At 41.2% G+C, this 23132-nt stretch overlaps 3 protein-coding genes, 1 long non-coding RNA gene and 5 other non-coding genes across 14 annotated transcripts in view; 1 reads left to right on the forward strand and 8 right to left on the reverse strand.

The window, feature by feature from the left end:
* Nucleotides 1-725, forward strand: part of chtf18 (CTF18, chromosome transmission fidelity factor 18 homolog (S. cerevisiae)) — a 13879-nt gene extending 13154 nt beyond the window's left edge. For both annotated transcript variants that reach the window (XM_034129450.1, XM_034129452.1), the window contains one exon: nucleotides 465-725. In XM_034129450.1, coding sequence (XP_033985341.1) covers nucleotides 465-586 — 122 coding nt within the window. In that variant the 3' untranslated portion in view covers nucleotides 587-725. The remainder of the gene's footprint in view (nucleotides 1-464) is intronic.
* gng13a (guanine nucleotide binding protein (G protein), gamma 13a) lies at nucleotides 661-3418 on the reverse strand. Of its 2 annotated transcripts, none has more exons than XM_034129454.1 (3): nucleotides 3114-3418; nucleotides 1203-1307; nucleotides 661-1109 (listed from the first exon to the last, which is right to left on the reverse strand). In XM_034129454.1, exons 2-3 carry the CDS (start codon nucleotides 1298-1300, stop codon nucleotides 1004-1006), a joined length of 204 nt encoding a protein of 67 aa, XP_033985345.1. In that variant the 5' UTR covers nucleotides 1301-1307; nucleotides 3114-3418; the 3' UTR covers nucleotides 661-1003. The 2 variants fall into 2 exon arrangements, with proteins under 2 accessions (XP_033985345.1, XP_033985344.1); XM_034129453.1 differs by having other exon boundaries at nucleotides 1203-1310; nucleotides 3114-3410.
* A 2577-nt stretch (nucleotides 3419-5995) lies between these two features.
* On the reverse strand, nucleotides 5996-8174 carry LOC117481663. 4 transcript variants are annotated; one of them, XR_004555799.1, is made up of 7 exons: nucleotides 8007-8174; nucleotides 7396-7596; nucleotides 7138-7207; nucleotides 6869-6949; nucleotides 6602-6682; nucleotides 6319-6402; nucleotides 5996-6131 (listed from the first exon to the last, which is right to left on the reverse strand). It is a non-coding gene; the product is annotated as an uncharacterized LOC117481663 (long non-coding RNA). The 4 variants fall into 4 exon arrangements; XR_004555797.1 differs by having other exon boundaries at nucleotides 6319-6416; XR_004555800.1 differs by lacking the exon at nucleotides 6602-6682.
* On the reverse strand, nucleotides 6203-6285 carry LOC117482423. Its single transcript, XR_004555874.1, has one exon. It is a non-coding gene; the product is annotated as a small nucleolar RNA SNORD60 (small nucleolar RNA).
* On the reverse strand, nucleotides 6486-6568 carry LOC117482422. Its single transcript, XR_004555873.1, has one exon. It is a non-coding gene; the product is annotated as a small nucleolar RNA SNORD60 (small nucleolar RNA).
* Nucleotides 6753-6835, reverse strand: LOC117482426. The gene has a single exon (XR_004555877.1). It is a non-coding gene; the product is annotated as a small nucleolar RNA SNORD60 (small nucleolar RNA).
* On the reverse strand, nucleotides 7019-7101 carry LOC117482427. The gene has a single exon (XR_004555878.1). It is a non-coding gene; the product is annotated as a small nucleolar RNA SNORD60 (small nucleolar RNA).
* LOC117482425 lies at nucleotides 7274-7357 on the reverse strand. The gene has a single exon (XR_004555876.1). It is a non-coding gene; the product is annotated as a small nucleolar RNA SNORD60 (small nucleolar RNA).
* Nucleotides 8175-9287: 1113 nt separating the features above from the next.
* Nucleotides 9288-23132, reverse strand: part of LOC117481664 (caskin-1-like) — a 40439-nt gene continuing 26594 nt past the window's right edge. The window contains 4 exon segments of the mRNA XM_034129455.1: nucleotides 9288-11205; nucleotides 12411-13080; nucleotides 14086-14710; nucleotides 15251-16050. Of these exon segments, the coding sequence (XP_033985346.1) occupies nucleotides 11121-11205; nucleotides 12411-13080; nucleotides 14086-14710; nucleotides 15251-16050 (2180 nt within the window). The 3' untranslated portion in view covers nucleotides 9288-11120.

Below are 23132 nucleotides of genomic sequence, written 5' to 3' on the forward strand. Positions count from 1 at the left end.
CAATTTGAATAAAGTCGTTGTCATAACCAAACTTAAAATGTGTTTTTTTCAAGACTTAACGCTTACAAATATAGATCAAAATGTGACATTTAATTTAAACACTATTTTTTTTTTCATAAATGATTATGTGTATCTTTGTTCGATACATTTTAACTTTTGGACACTCAGAGCTATTGGAAATGTTTGCATTACACAAGTCAGAAACAATCCTACGCAGCCACCACTGGAAGCTAATTCTACAAATACTAATAATATTGTTGTAGCCTGATCGTCTTTTTGCAACGGTGTGCAAATACAGAGTTAAAAGAATGAATAGACATGTTGCACAGCGGTTTAATGTTTATTTAGAAAACGAATGCAAACATGTTCGATGAAGCTTCAAACTATTTGGTATAACCATGCAATGATGCTGTTCCTGATTCTGAAGAAAACCCACTGAAAACATGCTCTTTCCCTCTCTCTAGGTGAGAAGTGTCCGAGTACTTGTATGGGAAAGGCAGTGGGCGACAGTGACGTCTGGTTCCGGTTCAACGAGGGCATGTCCAACGCCGTCAGACGAAATGTCTACATCAGAGAACTACTGTAACACACACACTGACAAACACACATTACTGCCTGTATTTTATATGTAAGGGTCTGAATAAATCCAAAATCCAGCTGTTAAATTCCAAACAGTCTTTATTTTGATTGACAGTGTAAAGAGCCAATAAAAACGAGTTGTTGAACATTTCTCAGCATTCCATGAAAACAAAACTCTAGAAAGCTACTCAGTGCTACACACTCACACACACACAGTAGTCTTAACATAAATTAAAAGCATTCAGAAGTCTCCCAATAAATAAACATAATAGCAATAATATGTGTGTGTATGTGTGTGTGTGTGTGAGAGGGAGAGAGAGAATGGGTGAGTTAGTGCAGCGTGGGATTGCATGGTTCTTTGCTTATATGCATCCGTGATTGTGTGTCTATGTGTAGTGTGCGTGCGTGCATGAGTGTGTGACCATTAGAGGATCACACACTTGCCCTTCTCCACCCAGGGGTTGGCTCTCATCAGCTCAGGGTTCAGAAATGGATCATCACACACACACCCCTCGATCCACTTCACCAGCCTACAAAAATAAAACACATAAACACACGGTAAGCACGGAACTGATACTGAATACTTAGAGAGCGTCTGTGTGTGTGTGTGTGTGTGCACTCACTCGGTGACGGTGATAGAGGATTTCTCTCTGTTGATTGCCAGCTGATACTGTAGGCTTTCTACTTCTCTCCTCATCTGTGGGACGTCTAATTCCTCCATGATGCAACTGCTTTAAACACACAAGAACATTTACAGATTTAAAACGAAGACACAGATTTACCACAAAAACGTATCTGGAATTCAAAAATACAATGTTTTGTTGCAATTTAAGAATCATTCTCAGGGTTTGTACAAAGTCTGGAAAGTTCAGGATATTCTTGACTTCTCAAACCAAAAGTCTTGAAACATGTCTAAATTAAACAATCTATCATATTTGTTAGTTTTTTGCTGCTAGCTAACCATTAAATAGTCATGATAAAACATACTATCAATGGTAATACGAACAGATGGTAAAATAACAAAAGGGCTGCAGTTATAAAGGGATTCTGTAACCTTTCTTTACAATTTTCATCGTTTTATATTAATCATTTTTTTAGGCCCTAAAGAAAGAAAAAGGCAGATTTGATGTAAATTACACTGAAAACTGTGACTGTTTGACCTGAAGCAGAAATATTTTTTCTTTCCTCTTAAGTCACATCGTGACCTCTTGGTGGGAACCACTTGAATTTATATCTGAGGAAACCTTATAAAGACCAGATGGTCGCCACTTTGGAGAGTTTCACTGAACACCAGAGGGAAGTGGTTAATGGGACATATTCATGTAGGAATAGATGCTGACAAAATGCCAAGATTACCCTTATTTGAGACCATATGTAACTTGCTGTGGGTAGTTTACATATTGTCAGTAGCAGGAATAGTGAAGGAGATTCTCTGTTTATTATATAAATTAGATTAGAAGGAAAAACGTTGCAATAATTCGAAACAATTCTAACTCAAACTATTTGAATAACTGCGAAAAACATACACTGTATATATCAAGTGTGAAAATGGCAGATAAAACTGTTCCTAATATCATATAAGGCTGAACCACTTTGGATTTTTACTACTAAAACAAAACTTTTAAAGACGTCACCTTGACTTTAAAAACTGTACTGTTTTCTGATATTTTTTAGGACAAACAATTAATCTAAAAAATTATCTGAAGATGGAAATAACTGTAAAATGCAGACCCAGATTTAATAACAAGCGCTTTGTAGGTCCATCTGTAGAGGAAACACACTTTGGTTACTGTGGCTGTCACACAAATGTAGTGTAATAAAACGATCAAGTTGCATCTTATTATTATACACAACTTGACTATAAAAACATTACAATTGTACTTAAGCACACTGCTAATGCAAAAACACTTTGCTGGATGTTTTTAATGTTATTTTTTAATGGACAGATGTAGAAACAAGGCTAACCGCCTGTGTTTTCTGTCTTATATTTCTACTTAAAGTACATTATGCCCCACCCTGCCACAGGCCACATAACAGCAGGAAGAGACATGGAAAGAGAGAGGGCCCAGATGAGAGTTGAGGCCGACCAGGGATCAATTTAGTCCTCTCTACTGGAAACTGTGTCTCCCTCCTCCTCCTCCTCCTCCCTCATCCTCTTCCTCTCCTTCATGGATCTAAGCAGTCTGCTGCCTGGTGCCTGATTCCTCCTCCAGCATCCATCCTGCTGTCTCACCAGCAGCCAGCTGTTCCATTAAAATGGCCTTCATAATTTCATGATAACATCCTCCAAAATGTACCACAATGACATCAGCCCTCATCACTCAGCAATCAGGGATGTTTCAGGCTGCTAATCACACATGTACATTAAGCCGATTATAACGCACACATCCGCGTGTAGGAGGATAAAGCGAGTATACATGGTGGCTGTGTGGCTAACACATCGAAACATCAGCTCCAACGCATTTGTATCGTGATTTCATGTCAATGAAAACGCACAACCCCCCCCCCCCACACACACAAACAACCGCTCTTACCGTCAGGCCTACCGGAGAAGACCGAGGGTCGATTTTGCGTGAAGCCGGCTGAACTGAAGGGGGGTGCAGACGGGGCTTCGGCAGCGACAATAACAGCTGAGAGTCGGTGGAGTTTCTTCGGCAGAGGGTCCGGCTTCAGTGCAGGAGGAGGAAGAGGAGGAGGAGGAGGAAGAGGAGGAGGAGGAGGCTGTGTGTGTGTCGGCGGTCCGCGAGGCAGGGCACTCCCCTGCGCTGCTCTCTGATAGCGACTGGATGCGGGATGCGCAGGGCGGGAGGAGCCGCCTGCTTTCAGGCAAAGCAGGCTGGAGCCGAGCACCTGTATGGAAATCAGGACACACTGAGGCCGGGCACTGGCTGGAAACATGCAAATAATGAGGACAAGAGATCCAAAGGGAAAACAGACCGGGAGATTTATTTTCAGATCACCGTGGAGGTCGGTTTCTATGGTAACTACGATAGATTCCCCAGAGGTCTGCGGTAAAATTAGAAATGAGGATCAAAATCCCGTTTATTGCCAAGTAGGGTTTCATACACAACTAAAGGAATTTGCTTCGGAGAGCTGGTGCTTGGACATAAGCACTGAATATAACATTAACTATTTAAAAATGTTAAAATGTGTAGGCTAACTGTTGAAAAAAGAGAGCAAGAAAGGAGTGTGCAAAAATATACTGCAGGGAAGTTTTCAATCATTCATTCCTTAAGGGACCCCAGCTATATCTTTGAGTAAACTACAGACCCCTGACTTACATTAAAGGAAATGTTATGGATATATCAATGCGTACCATTAACTGCAGAATTGTACATTTAGACCAAAAAGTCAAACCAATATCTGAAGCTAGTTTATGTAAAAAAGAGCGAGTTATAGCCTAGGCCTATACATTTTTTTTTCCAGCAATGAATACTGAATCAGGGGATAGTTTGTTTTTGAACAAAACACACTTGATGAATTGGTGCACATAAAGAAATACAGAATGATCAAAATTATACATTAGGTTTATGTATTATCGTAAACAGGTTACAGTTACAAGTGATAAATCTGAGTCAGGTGTCTTATCTCTGGTTGCTCATTGACCCCCACTTTATATTCACTCCAAATCTGAAAGGCCTGTGTCTCAAAGCTAAGGCAAAAAAAACAACGCTGCTAATCCGCCTAATTTCATAAATAGAAACCAATATGTATAAGAAATCTCAGAATAACTTTATTCCCCCTCAGGGATGCAAACTCATCAGGTATGAAAAAGGTGACAAGGATCCGAGCCCCCCGACCCCACGGAATATCGGCTTTAAAATGAGGAATAACAGAGGATTTTAGCAGTCAGAACAACTAAAGCAGCAGTTAATAATAACAGAAACGCCAAAGAGTCACATCTAATAGAAATATATTTAAGCATTTATTTTAATTGTGTAGCAGTCAGTTTATAATTTTGGCAGGACTGTTGAGCATTTTGAAAATGTATTTTCATGCCTCTGTGCAAGGCTGTCTTTCTATCTTTATAGCCAGTGGTGTAAAGTAACTAAGTTCATAAACTCAAGTACTATACTTGGGTACAATTTTTAGATACTTGTACTTTATTTAAGTATTTCAATGTTTTGCTACTTTGTTCTTCTTCTCCTCTACAGTTCAGAGGTAAATGGTGTACTTTTACTCTACTACATGTATTGAATACCTTTAGTTACTTCACAGATGTGGATGAATGATGTGAAATATAATCAAGTGTTAAATCAGACTTTAGTTCCACCTGGAGTAAATTCACAAGCTACCCTGCAGTATACAAAGTCATTCAAACTGGCTGCACCTTTACCAGCTTTGAGAACACTTTCATGATCAATCATTATAAAACATATCATATATATTATTCTGAAATGGACCAATCTGCACAATGACTACTTTTGCTGTTGCTACTTTAACTATATTTTGATAATACTTTTCTACTTTTACTTGAGGAACATTTTGAATGCAGGACTTTTACTGTAACAGAGTATTCCTACACTCTGGTACTTCTACTTTTACTCAAGTACAAGATCTGAGTACTTCTACTTTTACTCAAGAACAAGATCTGAGTACTTCTACTTGTACTCAAGTACAAGACCTGAGTACTTCAACTTTTACTCAAGAACAAGATCTGAGTACTTCTAAAGTACAAAATACTTATACCACCTCCGTTTATAGGCTATGAAAGAAACTATTTGAAAACGAAGGCTAAAGCTAACGTTAGCAGATAGTGACAATGTATGCTAGTTAGCTAGCTCAACGATTCATTAAATAATATTGCGACAGAAACACTTTTCAGTGCACATCACGCTCTGCTGCTCCGAACACCCCGTTCTAACCAGCGGTCCAGTCTGTGCCACAGTGACTCTGGACCGCACAGTTAATATTAACGAACGCACCGTAGGTAATGTAGCTGCTGAAGCTAGACCCTCATCCCGAGCAGCAGAGCCTTATTATACATCCATGAGCAGAGCTGACAGGCAGGAAGACTTGTGCTCGCGCTTCATTATAATATATAAAAAAAGAACACCATGCGTGTCATGATGGCACATAACAGCTCGCGGCCGCAGATTACTCCGGGTCCCAGACACCCCCATACCCCAAAAATATTTTTATTGCAGATCTACATGAATCACACAAACTACCTATTTTGGAATCAAAACGGCGAATTTCGCCGAAAGGTGACAAGTTTGCATCCCTGCCCCCTACTGTAATTGGTACAAACTTGTTTATTAACAGGCATGTCCATTATTTTAGAACAGGAGCTAGGACTGCACCTCCAACTCTTCAGTTATGCAAATCCAACTGAGTCAAATTGCAGATTGTGCCTTTGAGACGTTTTTGCATTAGAAGCGAGTTTAACCGACCAGTCAGAAAACAGTTGACAAAATTATTTTATAGAGTTTATTTGTCAAAACAGTTACCAGACACCATTATATTGTCCTTCATTAAACAAAGAGTTGTAGTTTCATCATTCATCTTGCTTGAGGGCAGCAGTTTTCTGGCCAGTGAAGACAAAAAGGAACCTGAAAAAAGAAAAGACAAATACAGATCAGGCCGGAACAATCTGCATGACAGACAGAACTGCGATAATTTTAAGCCTCAGCTAAAAGTTCGAATCAGGAGCTAAAAGCTCTCATACGAGGTGTCAGAAAAGTATTTGATTTGTCATCATTGGCTGTGTGATATTAATGTGCAACATAAAAGACTTACCATTCAAATAAAAGTCCATCACCAGCTTTCAGTCATCAGCAGAATCATGTGGTAACTTTCCCATTTGTTGACTCGTGCATAAACCTGTAAGCATAAACCTGTAAACAGAAAAGCTCAGTTTTAAAATTCACATAAAAACCACAAATGTGTTTCTGCATTTACTGTGGGAGCCTCAGCCAAAAGTTAGAATCAGGAGCTAAAAGCTCTCATACGAGGTGTCAGAAAAGTATTTGATTTGTCATCATTGGCTGTGTGATATTAATGTGCAACATAAAAGACTTACCTTTCAAATAAAAGTCCATCACCAGCTTTCAGTCAGCAGAATCATGTGGTAACTTTCCCATTTGTTGACTCGTGCATAAACCTGTAAACAGAAAAGCTCAGTTTTAAATTCACATAAAAAAACCACAAACGTGTTTCTGCATTTACTGTGGGAGCCTCAGCCAAAAGTTCGAATCAGGAGCTAAAAGCTCTCATACGAGGTGTCAGAAAAGTATTTGATTTGTCATCATTGGCTGTGTGATATTAATGTGCAACATAAAAGACTTACCTTTCAAATAAAAGTCCATCACCAGCTTTCAGTCAGCAGAATCATGTGGTAACTTTCCCATTTGTTGACTCGTGCATAAACCTGTAAACAGAAAAGCTCAGTTTTAAAATTCACATAAAAACCACAGAAGTGTTCCTGCATTTACTGTGGGAGCCTCAGCCAAAAGTTCGAATCAGGAGCTAAAAGCTCTCATACGAGGTGTCAGAAAAGTATTTGATTTGTCATCATTGGCTGTATGATACCATGTGCAACACTAGAAACAAACTTACCATTAAAATAAAAGTCCATCACCAGCAGAATCATGTGGTAACTTTCCCATTTGTTGACTCGTGCATAACCCTGTAAACAGAAAAGCTCAGTTTTAAATTCACATAAAAACCACACATGTTCCTGCATTTTCTGTGGGAGCCTCAGCTAAAAGTTCGAATCAGGAGCTAAAAGCTCTCATACGAGGTGTCAGAAAAGTATTTGATTTTGTCATCACAGGCTACAAATAATTCAAATGCTGACATATTGCACGGACTCACCAGGTCTCAAACTCAGCGAGGTCATAGCTAACCAAGAGCTTCCATCTCAGGAGCGTGTGAAACACAGCAACCTCAGATCTTTGTCCGATAGCTATGAAGTTTATTCTGTGGAAGCCATCTTCAAATCAGATTCATTTTCTGCTCCTTAGCCTTCATGCAAGTCACCCAGGCACCATTCCCAGCTGGAATCCATACAGCTTACTGGATAGAGGGAAAGAAAGGCAAAGGTCACGAATAAGTTCCAGCTGCCCCAGTTGTAATGTTATTTAACCATTTCGATCCTACACGGTAACTGTGACATTAACACATATGCCTCAACCAATGTGCCTGCAACTGGAGTGTGTTCTTTATTCAACTACACATTCTTATGAAAGACAAAAGTTATATCTAAAATCTGAAGCGGCAACTTACTCTAAACTTGTTTTGAGTATAGATATAATAATCCTATATCTATACTCAAAACAAGTTTAACGTTAACTTAATGAAACACCCTCAAAAAACACCACGTGCCAGCTCTGGCCCATGAAGAACATCCACGTGTTGCTGGCAAAACTGTAGTTGTACAGTATTTAGCACACACAACGTATTCCACATATCATCATAATGCTCACCGGTCAGGCTTGCTGCAGAAAAACTGGACAGCTTTTTGCTTCCAATGGGTAACATTTGAAGAAACCTCTGAGAGGAGCATCGTGAGTTCTTTCCTGCTGCCATGCTGCATGTAGAAGAGGACGGAAGAACCGGTGGAGATGAAGTTAAGGGCTTCCGTCTAACGCGAACCGGAAATCCCTCCCCTTTTAAATAACGTTAGCTAGGTAGCTATTTCCTAGCTAGCTAGCACTTTTCGTTGGCCTTTCTGAACTAAAACTGGAGACATACTGATGAGACTTTGTCCTCATATCCCTTGCTTACCAAACCTTCAATTATTGCAATAGACACACACACAAACGTCATTTAAAAAAAAGCGAAAACAACGAGCATAGTGTGTGCACCGACATCGCAGGCCTTACGTCAGAGCCTCATGGTAGTTGTAGTTTTTAAATGTCAGGATGCTAAAACAATTACACTCATTTGAATGCTGGTTAAAATGAGCACGTTTTGCAGTACAGTTATAGGTTACCCATTTGTTTATAAGGGAATAACCGGACTATTACATTACATATGTTTCGCACTAATATGAACCTATTACGATTTTAAACTCTCTTTTTGAACTTTGAAACGTTGCAACTGCAGTAAAAAGTAAATAAAAAATCCCAGCCTTTTAAAAGTTAACACACTGTAAACAATTATTTCAAAAGCTGCAATCTCAAACCCCTCATTTAAAGCAATGTTCTTAATCCAATATCATAGGGGATTCTAGTCAAGGGGAGTCTTCAATCGATGATGAGTTGTATGTTTTTTGTAATGTTTCCGGGGTAAAACAACATTCTGAGTACATATTGGCTTTTTATCATACTTGTAGGTGCACATTCCATTCCACTTTGTGTTGACATGTATTACTAAAGGCAGACAATTTCAGTTTTTTGTAATTTGGGATCTGTTTTTTTATAGTAGTTACTGTTAAGACTTTTTGTTTCATTGTGGCCAATCATAGTGGTACAGCATAGCAAAGAGGGCTACTAAACAGGACAAGTTTACCCAGCAATTATTTTATAATTCTGACATTAAAAAAAGTGCCTTTCCTTCTTGGTTTTTGCCTTACTCTATTTAAAATGTTTAGTGTTAAAAATACTTGACTCCCATTACATATAATCTTTGTAGAATGTAAAATCCTAATGTAATTTAACATTTCATTTATCGCTCAAACCAATAAGTTACTGTAACCAAATGGAAAATGTAGAAGCTTATAGTTTCTGACAACCCTTAGCTGTTTAAATCCAAAAGAACAACACTTAAAGCATAATGTATGATTTTATTTATACATTTATTCCGATCACAGCTGTACAGGAATGCATCGTCACAGCAGAAACACAACCTAAACCCAACCATGGCACAACAGCCGTCACAACACTCAACCAAAAATGTACAGGCTCAATCAGCTCACCTCAATTCAATGTCTATAATTATCATCATTATTATTAATATTATTATTCACATAGAACCATCTGTCTCTGAAATATATCTTTGTTTTCAAAGAGCATAAAAATACGTGGACTCTTCATTGGGATGAACACTGGTGGTTGATCCACTGTGTCTGGCCTACATGGGGGAACCACTGAAAACTGGGGAGCTGAGGAGTAGCAGAGCCAATTTATTACAGCTTGCAGGGAGGGGGTGTTGGTTGATTTTAGGGGATCATATAGGACTCACAACTCAGTTTATAAGCTACTTCTGACACACTAGGAGCGACAGTTTGTTACAAAACAGAAAGAAAAACCAACGATAAACATGTATGAGTGGGAGGAAAAAATTCAATAAGAGACAAAGTATAATTTTGAATATATGACAGAACACTACCAAGGCACAGAGAGATGCAGATTTAACAAAACAGACACAGAGGGAGATCAAAAGGGGGAGGGGAGACAAAATGTAAGGTGGGCAGATTAGAGGCAGTTTCACTAACCAACACTAGAGGGAGCTCTAACAGCTCAAATACCCAGGTATATTATAAACTCTATGTATGTATACTTGATGTACTATATAAAGCGTTGAAATATAGGATTATCTTTTAAAAACACTGTTCACTGCAGCAGGACGAAGGGATACACAGCATGAGTGTGCTTGTTTATGTGTCTTTGCATGTTAATGTTAATGTGTGTATGTAAATGTTAAGATTCATTACCGAGCAAACCTCCATAGATGGAGCAGAACCAACATAGCAGAACACCAGCGAGATTAAAACCTGTGTGTGTGAGTGTGTGTGTGTGTGTGTGTGTGTGTGTGTGTGTGTGTGTGTGTGTGTGAGTGTCTCAAAATTCATAGACACACATCTACATTGTCTTACTGACCGTTAGAATAACTACTGTACGGGTGGGAGGACATTGACATGAGCATCAGCAGGGAAATACACACGTTCGTAACGACAACAACGGCAACAATAACAACAACAGCAACAACATCAACATGAAGAGAGACAACACACAGGTCAGGAAATCCGGCTAACCACAATCCTCCGCTCACACAGAAGAGAAATAGAGGCTACGATTCATCTGGAAAAATGCATCCTTTTGAGATCGTAGGGATGGGACAGACTCAGAAAGCGGCCTGTCTGTCGATGTGCTTTTAAAAACTCTCTCATTTGTATGGATCTTATCTTTCTATCGATCTTTCTGTCTGCCTGTCTGCCAGTCAGTTTATGTGCTTCTTTTTTTTGCAAGCAATATGCTTTTCTTTTTGCCTCCCTGTCTGACTGAGTGAGCATCTCTGTCAGTCTGTAAAGATAAAAGGATGATGAACATGATTGTGCTTCTGGGTCCACACAGCTGTGGGAGGCGGCGGCGGCGGCGGTGAGTCACTGGGCTGCAGAGGTCAGAGGTTGTGTGGGAGCGGCCTCCTCGCCATCAGAAGGCGTACTAGAGCTACTGCGCCACACGGAGGACTCCCTCCTCAGTAATATTGTACAAGGCTACATGAGAAGCGCTCAAGCAGGAGGGACACACTCTCAAACACACACTCACACTCTCAGAGCGCCAGTCTCAAGCCTCGGAGAGTTTTCTTGATACACCTACACATGATGAGAGGGAGAGGGGGAAAGGGCTTGTTGGCGATGAGGCGTGGGCCAGTGATCAGTCCAGCATTGCATCCAGTTGGTCTGCCAAGTCGTCAAACATGCTGCCGATGTCGTCCAAGATGGAGACTGAAGACGTTTTGCTGGAAAGAGAGTTTGATAGCACACAAAGAGGAAGAGTTTAGCTCCTAATAAGGCCGACACAGCACAGACACAGTAGTAGTAAATATGATGTTGACAGTGTCAGCTAGTTTGGGATTTTGTTCCCCACCATTGTTAGTTAACATTTCTACGGTCTCTTAATGATTAATAATAATCCAGATGTTCCTTAAAATAGATATAGAATAACCTCCTGGGTAACCAAACAGTACTTTATACTTGGGCTGTCCGCATTTCTTTGTTTTATTTTATGTCATTCTCACCCTGAAAAAATTGTTAAACAAAAATGATTTTGATTAAATGATAGAGCAAACCTTTTTTGACTGTAGGGAAGTTAATGTTGTTTTTGAAAGGCTCGAAAGGTTTTGAATTGACTTGATTCCTGTGAAGCAGCTACAGGAAGTGCAGTGTACTTGTTTGTTTGTGCTGTTAACAGACACACCAGTTGCTTTTGTGTTGCATTTCTCAGTAAATAGCTCATCAGTGTTTGCGTCATGGCATTTGGTTATAAATACTATAACCCTTCCTTTTGTTTCAGTACACATCATCCTTCCATAGCAACTGTTTCTATGGTACAGATGCCAGCCAGAGGCACGAATCAGAGCTGTATTAGTTTTTTGGGTCACTGAACCACAGCTGTAATTCCCCAGTGTATGTAGTTACACTATGGGATTGTCCTGAAACCACAAATTAAGCTTTTAAGTTCTTATATGTCACATACACAAACAATATGTGTTGCAAAATGCAGTGTGGAGGAGATTATAAGAAAACATGTTCATTCTGTGTAAACTATAGGCCTACAACAAAAGCAGGTGTTGAAGCTACAAGCTAGCTGTTTCCCCCCACTTTCAGTTATTATGCTGAGCTAGGCTAACAGTATAGTATTGATCTTCTAGTTTCTAACTTGGAAAGAAAGTAAAATAGCATACTCATTAAAATGTTTGAACTATTCATTTTAGTTTTATGCAGCATATTCCATCCAAGCTTTCAAAGTGCCCAAAACATTGTCTATGCAGAAGATGAGCAGGACATCTCCTTTCATAACAATCGAGCAAGTCCTCTCACTTTCAGCTCCACATTATGTGAGGAAAAGCTCTGTTCATCTCATCATCAACTTGAACGCCAACAAGTAGCCATGACAGATATAAATGGTGGCAAAAAGCTGATTAATAACTTCATAAATACTCACTCATTTTCTGCGTCCTCCTCTTTCATTTTATTTTCCACAGCTTGCACGGCAGCAGCCAAGGAGGCACTGGTCTCCTCCAAACGATGCTGCTCCTCCTCCCTCTCCTGCTTCACTTCCTCTACTTGACTCTCCAGCTCCCTCAGATTCTTCTCCTCCGCCCTTTTCCTCTCCTCCTCCTGCTCCTTGTGCCGTTTGTGCTCCTTCTCTCTCCTCCTCTCCTCTTCCTCTCTCCTCCTCTCCTCTTCCTCCTCCACCTCCCTCGCCCCGATCAGGTCGATGGAGAGGCCGGCGATGGAGGATCGAGGAGGTTTGACCGGGTGTGGAGAGGGCGTGGAGGGACTCTGGGCCGGGGAGGGTGAAGTTATGGGGAGTCCAGGGGAGAGAGAGGGAGCAGAGGGGGTGTCGGGAGCCGGGAGAGGGGCGGTGGCAGGGAGTGGAGAGGAGGGTCTAGGGGCCGGGATGGGGCAAGGAGCCAGGACAGCGCCTGTTGTCGGGGTGGAGCCTGGTGCCGGGGAGGGGCTGGCTGCTGCTGGGCTGGTAGCAGCAGGGCTCATGGGGCTCATGGGGCTCATGGGGCTCATGGCAGCTGAAGCTACTGTTTTCCCGGGTTTAGGGGCTGTCGGGGGTCCGCGGGGTTTTGGGGATACAGGTGGAGGGACACGCTTCGGCTCTGGTCAGAGAGAGAGAGAAAATGCTGTCAGGTTTCTTATTAACGCATAGACTCACATGCATAAAGATTTGTAAGAGATTAGTGCTGGATATTTATGCCAGACGAAAATAATGTTTGTTCAAAATGTCATAAGAGAGCTCTTATTATTACTTTTCTTAACCTTTTGACCCATTTGTGGGCTGTAATGCTAACAGTACAACGCGTTATTCCTTTAGTTAGTCTAACATGTTGATCAGAATAATTCATATGACAACAGATATTCCCAAAGCATAAACTCAATTTGATCCTATTGTCATGATGATATCATTCGGCTGAAAGTCTATCAATGATAAGGCTGATTTATCGCGTTAATCTTATAATAAAATTAGCCATGCTGATGACTCATATATTTTGTTTCGCACACAAAGATATTCAGTTAACAATGATATTACAGAAAGCGCTGGAAATCCTCATATTTCAGAAGTTATATAACAATTTGAATCACTTAGCAAATAGTAATTGTCTAATTATTCCAGCTCTAGTTTATTACCAAAGGTGTAATTAAAATGCAGGAAACTCATTACAAATTATGCTTTAAAGCCCCCCAGAGACATACAAGATAACTGTGACCTTCCCGCTTTGCCTCCAGCCGGGCACCTTTGTTGCATATCATCCCTCTCTCTCCCTGCTTTTCCTGTCAGTATCTCTACCATTTATTCAGCATAAGAAATGGGTCCTTTTAGTGGTATAATGACAGTGTGGCAGCGATGAATACAGGTCAATAATCCTACTCCCCAGCCTTGCAATTTCAAAATGAGCAATGTGATGTGAAAGTGCACATAGAAGGCTTATTTTCACAAGATCTATTCAATCAGAGCCCTTTAATGCTTTAATCATAAAAACAACCTACAGTACATTGGCTACACATGCATTTAAAGCAATATGACCATAGAGTGTTTAAATACAAATTAATATAAGAAGAATCTAAACTCAAACATTTTTAGTGAGTAAATGTGTATGTCTCACCAGGGCTCTGTGCCGGCTCCATACTGTCAGGCCCTGGTATGGGGACCCTGCGCGTGGGGGTTGGGGGGTCAGTCTGTGTATTCCTCATGGTGACTGTGCAGGGTTTTGGTGAGACAGGTGGCTTCAGGGACTTCCTGGCCTCCATCCACTCACAGCTCTCCTCCGTCCTATCAGTAACCTCGGACACCGGCCTCCGCCTCAGCACCACGCTGCCGTTCTGCTGCGGCTCGCCTACGATTTTACGGCTACTCTCTGTATGACTGCTGGGAGAGTCCACCTGGTTATTGCTTTGAGTGACACTTTCTGTTTGATCAGATCTGCGGTGTTTCCTGCGTATGGTGTCAGAGCCTGTTGTCATGGTAACGGCGTTAGCATCAACGGATGCAGGCGCCTCGGAGTCTGTCGGCACGGGACGTGGCCTTCGTCGGAGCGTTGCTGTGCCGTCCGAGATCTCTGATGACGAGGAAGAAACCATGGTGGAGCGGGGCCGAGGCTCTGGGCGTTGCTGGACTGGTTGCCGTAGTAACAAGTCGGTGGGATCACAAGGGAGGGCTTCCGGTCCGCAGATGGTCTGGCGCCGACTTAAGACATTCTCTTCCTCGGATCCAAGACCCCCTGCACCTGCCTGCCGACGTAGAACAGGGGGACTCACCTGGGGTCACATGAGTGTTACACATGCTTTTTGCTAAAATATCTATTTAAGTATTGTCGCCATAGTATAAGCGAGTGTTGTAAAGCAACAACGTTTATTTATAAAGGAACTTGTACTTGAGTATTTTCCTTTTTTGTTACTTTATACTTTTAATCTCCTACATTTATTTGAGGGCTCCAGTTACAAATTCTGATTATTAATACAATAACAAAATATAAATCCACTAATAAATGATGATGTATTATCACCAAGCATTGGATACAGTACATACAATGAATTAAAGTGATGTCCACAATAATACATTACTAATTATAATTCAGCAATATAATTCAAAACTTTTACTTTGGATACTTAATGTTTTTTAGGATTTTTACATTTTTTCATTGTTACTTAAGTAATATTTTCAACACAGGAGCTTTACTTGTAACAAATTATTTTCGCACTGTGGCATTGTTACTTTTACTTAGTAGAAGATCTGAATGATTCCACTACTGGTCTAAAACTAACACACACCTGTAGGTAGCTGGTGCTTCCTCCCACATTCCTCGGCAGGGTTTTGGCTCCACCCACGATGGATGTTTCCAGCATAGCAGCGAGGCTACGAACACTCCCAGAATTACCCTCTGATCTCTCCAGGCCCCCTGAGTCCTGAGACCTTAAAGCGGACCCCAGGCCGCCGCAGTCACTGGCTCGCCGCTCTCGATAGCTTGGCGGCCCCAGCAGACCCTCCACCTGCCCCTCTGCATCCCCATCACCCCCAGTAATGGAAGAACAGGAGCGTTTAGGTGGTGTTGGGGGCCTACCTTTACGCCGGGGACGGAGCGTGACGGATGATTGGCTGCGGTTTACAGTGACATCATTAGGGGCAGGATGTGCGGAGCTGCTGCGGCACACAGTGGCGTATCTAGAGTCTGACTCTGAGCCAATGAGACTGTGAGTTCTCCGTCGCTCTTCCTCCTCACTGGGCAGGCGGAGCAGCGGCACTGATGAATCGGCTGCTGCCAACTGGGTGGAGGGCCGCGGCCGAGCCCTGGGGGAGGCCTGCTGGGTCCGGCCATGTGGGGGGGTTTTTGGTGGGGTTTGTGTTGGAGTGTGGGGAGGCGTCTGTGAATGTGGGAGACCTGGGCGAGGTTTGGCCAGCGGGCTGGGGGCTCCGTCTCTCTGCTTCCTCGCCTCCCTCCGGGCCTCTGAGCTGGTGCTGCCACCTGGGCTGGGGGGAGGGGAAGAGGAGCTCTGAGCGTCCTCAGACCCCCTTTCCCCCCTCTGCAGGTCCTTTAGTCTCCTCACTCCCAACATCAGCTTCTTTTGATGGCCTGAGGGGAGGCAGCAGTGTGGAGGAGACAGATAGTTATTTTATTTGCAGTATTCTGTTCTATGAAGGTCTGTTAGCAAAATAAATGCTCAGTGATTCACAACAAGCTGAATAATGTATGCTCAGTCAATATTACAGATAGAACAGAATTACAGTATGTGACAAGTCTGACCATCACACTTGTAATATATACTGTATGTATAATTGTTATTTGTAGTCATAGCCGTGGGAACATGTTTCAAATGGGGGGTGCTGTGGGGATGACACCAGGGCCGGTTCTGACCAATTTGCTGCCCTATATGCAAGATTTTAGCTGGCAATGAAAAACCTCTACAAAAGACCAATACACTACAAACAGAGAAACTTATTGACATGGTCGACAGCTTATATAAAAAGGCTTGAAATGCATTTAGTATTGTATGAACATGTTTTAATTGGGGGGTGGACGTCACATCCTCTAGGGGGGTCCGGGGGTATGCCCCCCCCGGGAAGTGTTTTTTTAACATTTTAAAGTAAAATGCTTCAATCTGGTGCACTTTGAGCGCCCAATTACAGAGACCTGATCTAGGGGGTACAACTTTAAACACCCATATGAAAAAGATCGGTTTGCATTTTAATAATCAAATAAGTATGTGAACATTTCCAATAACCTACCATAGCCAATAACAAATAAATGTAACGTATTTTATTTTTGTTGTTCATTTATATCTTATTTAACCTTAACATTTATTTATTCATGCATATTCTTTAATCTCTCCAGTTTTAAACGATATTTTTGGTTTACTGTCCTATAGTATACATTGGAATGATTTCAAACCTGTTGTTATTTATCCCAATAATTATAAAGGTGTGCCTTGGAAATATTTGTTTACATAAATTGTGATCGAACCGTTTGAGACCCTCTGAGATAACTTATAGTGAACTATCTAAACCCTCAGAGTCCTTTACCTCACTGAGCCTCTCAGTCTGACAGGACAGAACTCTCCCTCCACCTTGTTGTAGAAACAGCTTCTTTTATCCGTTAGCGCAGCAGAAGCTAACAACAATCCCCGCCGGTACCGTTTTTTTTTTCTCTCTCTCTCTCTCTCTCTCTCTCTCTCTCTCTCTCTCCTCTCTCCTCTCTCTCTCTCTCTCTCTCCTCTCTCTCTCTCTCTCTCTCTCTCACTTTGGCTGTGAGCTGCGGGCGCCTGATAAGCCAACATCCCCCACTTTCATCACTTACAGCGCCTATCGTACAGGGCAAATGAAAAGTGTAACCGGGGTGAAAAGGGTGTTATCTTTACTTAATTATGAATGTTGTTACATCAAGGCTGAAAATGTGTGTTTTTTGTATTATATTTCCATTTAATCTTGTGGACGTGCAGATTCCCTGTCCTCCATCAGGGGGTGCTGCAGCACCCTCAGCACCCCTACTTCCCATGGCCCTGTTTGTAGTTACAAGACAATCTCTATATATCTACTGTTAAGGAATAATTCATCTAGATATCTAACCTTTTGCTCTGTGACGTTTTATGATCTACTCTGACATCTGTAATCTCCTTTAAGGAAAGGCATTGGTGCCATATGTGTTGTTGTCACCAGTTTGTGACCGGTCAACTTGTCTGGCACGAAGGGTAATTGTTGTGAGAACACTGAGGCACTTCTTTATCGGTGTTTGTGGGCTCTAGGATGCGAAATCCTTGAGGCCATGAGTGTCGGACGCAGGTGGCTCAGTGTTCCCAGCTGTTTAGTCTACTCCTTCAGAGATGTTGATTTCTCTCTGTGAACCAGTTAAAAGGTCTAGCATAGAGAGAGGCTCTTCAGAATTGACGTGGCAACTCTACCGTGTAGTCAGAACCTCTGACTCTTTGATTTGTTATGTGAATCCTCCGGCCGAATACTCTGAATAAACCCATCAGTGTTTGACATCAAAGCTCCAACTCTCACCGTGTCTCCTTCCTGAGTCGGTGACTCCATGCATTGCTACACAGAAGTTTCCTCCACAAATTGGCGTTGTCGGCAGGATACCAACAGATCTTCAGAGACTGGTAAGTGTGATTTCAAATCTACATTTGGACATTGCCTTACCAGAATCTGTGATTGACGGTATCCTAAAATTATCTGTGAAGCTAAGCGGCTGCGTTTCGTTTTGGTTAATGAACATTTGGGGCTAGTAACCCCAGGGGATCATCCAGGGACTCTGTCTTGGCTGGTTCCCTCTGTGTGTGCTGCTCGGGACGTATGTGCCGTGCAGGCATACACGGAGATGTTTAAAAATACCTTAATGAGGGCAGCAGTAAAGTGGAACTTCTGTGTGAAATCAAAATAGAGATTTGTAATGAACAAATCGCCGAGATTCCGGGGGTTTCAGCGGCCAACACTAGCAGTTAACACAAGCAGCCAGAGATATTACCCCCAGCGCCTCTAAAAAAAACACGGCTCCAGCTGCGGCTCCGGGGGATGTGTGTAAAATACCTCCCTGTATCTGCATGAGCTGGTGAAGTGAACTCAGAGGGAGAAAATCACAGCTTTTGTCTATAGCTTTAACTCACACCACCGCCGTCTTTATTAAAAACGAGACGGTTTAAAAGCACTCTCGTGGCTTGTGGCCGTTTACGACTTGCTGGCAAGTGCGAGGTGCGTGCATTACCTGATGCGCCACAGCTCCCTACATTGCTGGAGGAGCTGGTGCCGGTCCGGGGTGCATACATAAAATTATAGGCTAATTGATCATGGGTGGGCAGTGGCATGCAAGTGTAGAACAAAACTGTGTTTCATCGTTGTGATGAACATGATGGCGTGTGTATAGGCTCGTCGAGTAGGACTACAGTTAACTGCGTAGTTTCGGATAGAAAGGGTAGCGGAGAAAAAGTCTATGTGCTCCAGATCGGGGGGGCATAGCACCACTAGAGCAGAGTAGTTGGGTCGCAAGAGGATAAGCTAGTTATTGCTCTTGGACGGTCTTCAGGCACCGATCTAGGACTTGTATACAAGGGTGGGTGCGCGAGTCAAGGTGCCCCACTGGGTTCCCCATTGAGGGAGAGATCATTCCCTACCCCCTCTGAAACCTCTTTAATCCGGACTAAATTGAGCTGGATGAGCTTTGCTGACGCACTGGTGTTTATTACGAGTTCATGTTTGTTTGTCTGATTGTTTGTATGGGGGGTCTATATTGGTTTGTACTAACCGCCGTCTTGTGCATGTTTTGTAACAACTAATAATGAATCAGTCCATAGCCAGGGTAAAATAAACTAAGCTTTAGTTAACTCACCAAAAGTAAATGACTTGAGAAAAATAAATAATATATAGTGTTTTGCAAAATTCTGGTAGTATAAATGTGCTGCAAAATGAAAATAAATAGCAAAAGAGTGTTTTTATGTCCTGCATCTGAGTGTGCAGAGGAAATGTAAACAAGGAGCACACTGTTCAGGGTGTGCGCTGTAGGTGTAAGAAGAAGAGAAGATTATATTACTTTAAGAATACATTTTAAATTGTATTGCTGTTATGTTAAGATATGTTTGTGACCTTTTATAAAACCTATGCCCCGTCCTGCACCCTAAGACCCTGAGAGGCATCACTGCTGGTCATAAACAACCTGCCTGAGGAGGTCAGGGTGGCAAAATCTGTCTGCTGTTTTAGGTCAATGTTGTATTATTTGTTTAATTTATTCTTAAATCTATGTATTGTATGGGAATAATGAAAAAAACGTAATGTATTGAACACATTCCGAAACAAAGCTGATAAGACAGAACTAGACTCAGACATAATAAAAATTATTGTTGAAACATTTTGCGCTGTTGCTGCAAAATGGAAACTTTGTTGATTATCTGTTCCAACTGGCCACTGGAATCAGATAATTAATATAAGTTGAAGTTTAATTACAGTTTTAAATATAGTTTAACATTCTTTATTAAACTGCTTCAAATGATTTCTCGTATCAACCAATTGGTCTCCATAGACATTACTACAATTCTAATAGTTGTTAAACTACTGACAAGTTTTCTGAAACCGAGCTTATGAACAAAAGAGTAAAGGTCGCTGGTTAAGCCAGGATCAATATATTTGTTGACGTTTTCATTACAGTGTGCATAATGTGTTAAATGAATTGAGCAATTCTTTAAAAAGTATAATGTTGCAATCTCTTTACAATAAGTAATTACAGTTAAAAAAAGTAGATGTTGTTTTCCAAGGGCCTCTCCTTCACAGCCCTACACTTTAAATCATGAGACTTTCAAATCATAACAGACAGAGATCGGTATCACTTTGTGTTGCAAGCCAAATCCATGTAAAGGTTCTACTTGAGCCCAATTTAAATACCATAAAGAAAGTATTGAACCCAGCTCAAGCTAAATGTCAAATGTATTTAATGAATGTGCAAGTGTTTTGATTTATTTAAAATGTTCCAGTCTAGCTTCTTTCGAGTTCAGTCTAAGCAACAAATTGTTTCTCATAACATTCTCACTGCTGTCCCAAATGTTTTAACCTTGGGCAGACAAGCTGTTCACACACCCACGCACACCCACACACTTTGGATAAGTAGTCACCTTATCCACATTGTAAATTGTTGCCTTCTTTAAAGTTATTAGTAATTTAAGATTAATTATTAAATTAAATGTGGTACATAAGATAAAATAAATAAAATAACTTGACTTGATCATTTTGTTCACAACATTAGACCTGTCCTCTAATCTCTACTAGAATAAGATAAGTGTGCATGTTTGGATGTTTTAACACTCCTGTAATGTACCTAATCTTGATATCCTTTTCATTACAGAGCTGGGAAAATGGTGTATTGATTAGATTCTGATCCGTGCACGTCCAATTTTGACTGACTTTAGTTCTAATGTTAATGTTAATTTGACTTCAACCCATAAGTAATTATTTAAATTAACTCTAAATTTCACATGATGATGGATTAGGGTTCCACATTTCTTCCACTAATTTGTTTTACAATTAGGCTAAAGGTAAAGAGAGACATTGATGACCTTGTGTCCCTTTTATTAGTACGTGGTTCCATTTTGTCTATGGCCTTGGACGGCTTCACTAAAAGTCACCCAGTTCTGCCCTGCTGCAGTCCGGCTGAGTGCACTCACAGAGATGCTATGGCTGCTCTACATGACATTAATGGTCTGGTCTGAATGGCCACCATTTCCTGCTCCCAGAGAGAATGACACTCCTCAAACTGAACATTACAGCCATTGATACTGTCTCACATGGGTCTGCTCCCCCCCACTGAGCCATGAACTGAAAGCATGACATCTGCTTTGAACACTTGGAAGCCTCCCTGTCACACCAGCACCAACCCTTGGGTCAGTCAGATGAGACTAACGGCTTCACTTAGGGCATTTGGTTCAGATACATGACTGTCGTTACCACAGAGTGGGTTTATTTTTTTGAGGCTATTCATACTGCTATGCAGAGGATGCCTGTAAGTTGGCGAGCTGGTAAAAGCCCCTACTATTGTTCAAATGGGCCTAATGTCAGGGGTCTCTTAATGTCTAGTTCTACATGTATTCACATTATATAGACAATGTTTCCACCTAGTAAAACTAGAGGCTGCACAAGACTCAGGCTACAATACAACCATTCTGTTCTGCTCTAACGATTCAATTTATAGATTCTACATCAAAACAATTAGCTTTTATTGTTTCCAATGATAACGTCACCTTCAGTGGAGGAATGCAAACCTGTTTTCAAATGTAAGGTTTTGATTTTGTTTGACATTTCTCAGTAATGACACCCTCAGACACCCAATATCATTCATGCTATGCCTTCAGTAATAACTCAGATGTTAAAGGGATGAAACTTTTCCTCCCAAATCAGATATGCTTTGTTTTTCAACAAATGTATCCATTTCCTGCATAATATATGTTTATCACAATGGGTTTTTGTAAGCTGCACACAGGTGATACGGAGTCTTCTCGATTAATAGATTATAAACTATACCATGCTTAAATAGACTCCTAAGTTATTATTTCATATGTACCATATGTAAGAAAAGGGAGGGAAGAGTCAATTATATTGAGTAATTTATTTTATATTGGGTAATTTATTTCTCAAACCTATGTTTTATGGAAGAGACAAAATATTTCTGATAAACTAATATGTTATCAAAAGGTAAATGGTGAATTAATATACATTTAGAATCATTGAGAAGGGGTTATATCCACAGGGACTAGCTCACCTTTAACTTACAATAACATTTCTCTGCTATGGACTGATGAGTATATGATTCTTGCATGTTCAATGACTAACACAAACCTTCAAAATGATAATGTGCATGTGTCAGGAAGGCTCCCAAATAATTCTGAGGGGCCTATCCTATTTTTGTAATTAAATGATAATGTGCTAATCCATTACTTTGAGTTGTCTTCACTCAGAAAACATCCCTATCAGGTGTTAACCCAATAACTAGGACAGCTCTCAAGGCCAAGGGTCAGAGAGAGAGGGTCACACTCTCCGGGTGCAGAGAGCACCCCCAGCCACGTGCAAGGAAGCACGAGGTCGTTCGAGATGGGATGCTTCTCTTCACCTTTCTGATAAGATGGGATGCTTCTCTTCACCTTTCTGATAAGAGGGGGTTCTTCTCTTCATCTTTCTGCTCGGTGGGCTCTCAAGCAGATAGCAGAAGGAATACCGGCAGATGAGCCTTCGTTTCACTGGGGGGATTAACTACAGTGCTCACTGAATGAGCCACACAAAAGCAGAGCAATTGGGGGGTTGAAATATGGCGCTCTGATGAAGAAGAGTTTGAGCCAATCAGCACCTCAGTGCTAATCTACAGTATCAGGATGCCTTTACACACCAGACACTCTGTGTCATAAAGGGAGGAGGAGAACGAATCAGGAAGACTGACGGACATGTTCTTCCAGCTCTCGTACAAAGATGAACTTTGAATTGAATGACCAGATGGTTAAAGATGTACAATTAATGATTGGTCTTTATATTTCCAATGACCAGACATGTGTTAAATAGTGGTGATAAATATATTTAGTCAGATCAGATTACACTTTCACACTAAACAAAATTAATAAATAAATATTTTCAGATTATAAGGTATTGAATAATAAGGTATTTCTAATATTATAACAGATAATGTTAATA

This window comes from Trematomus bernacchii, unplaced genomic scaffold (genome assembly GCF_902827165.1).
Source record: "Trematomus bernacchii unplaced genomic scaffold, fTreBer1.1, whole genome shotgun sequence".
Classification (NCBI taxonomy): Eukaryota; Metazoa; Chordata; class Actinopteri; order Perciformes; family Nototheniidae; genus Trematomus; species Trematomus bernacchii.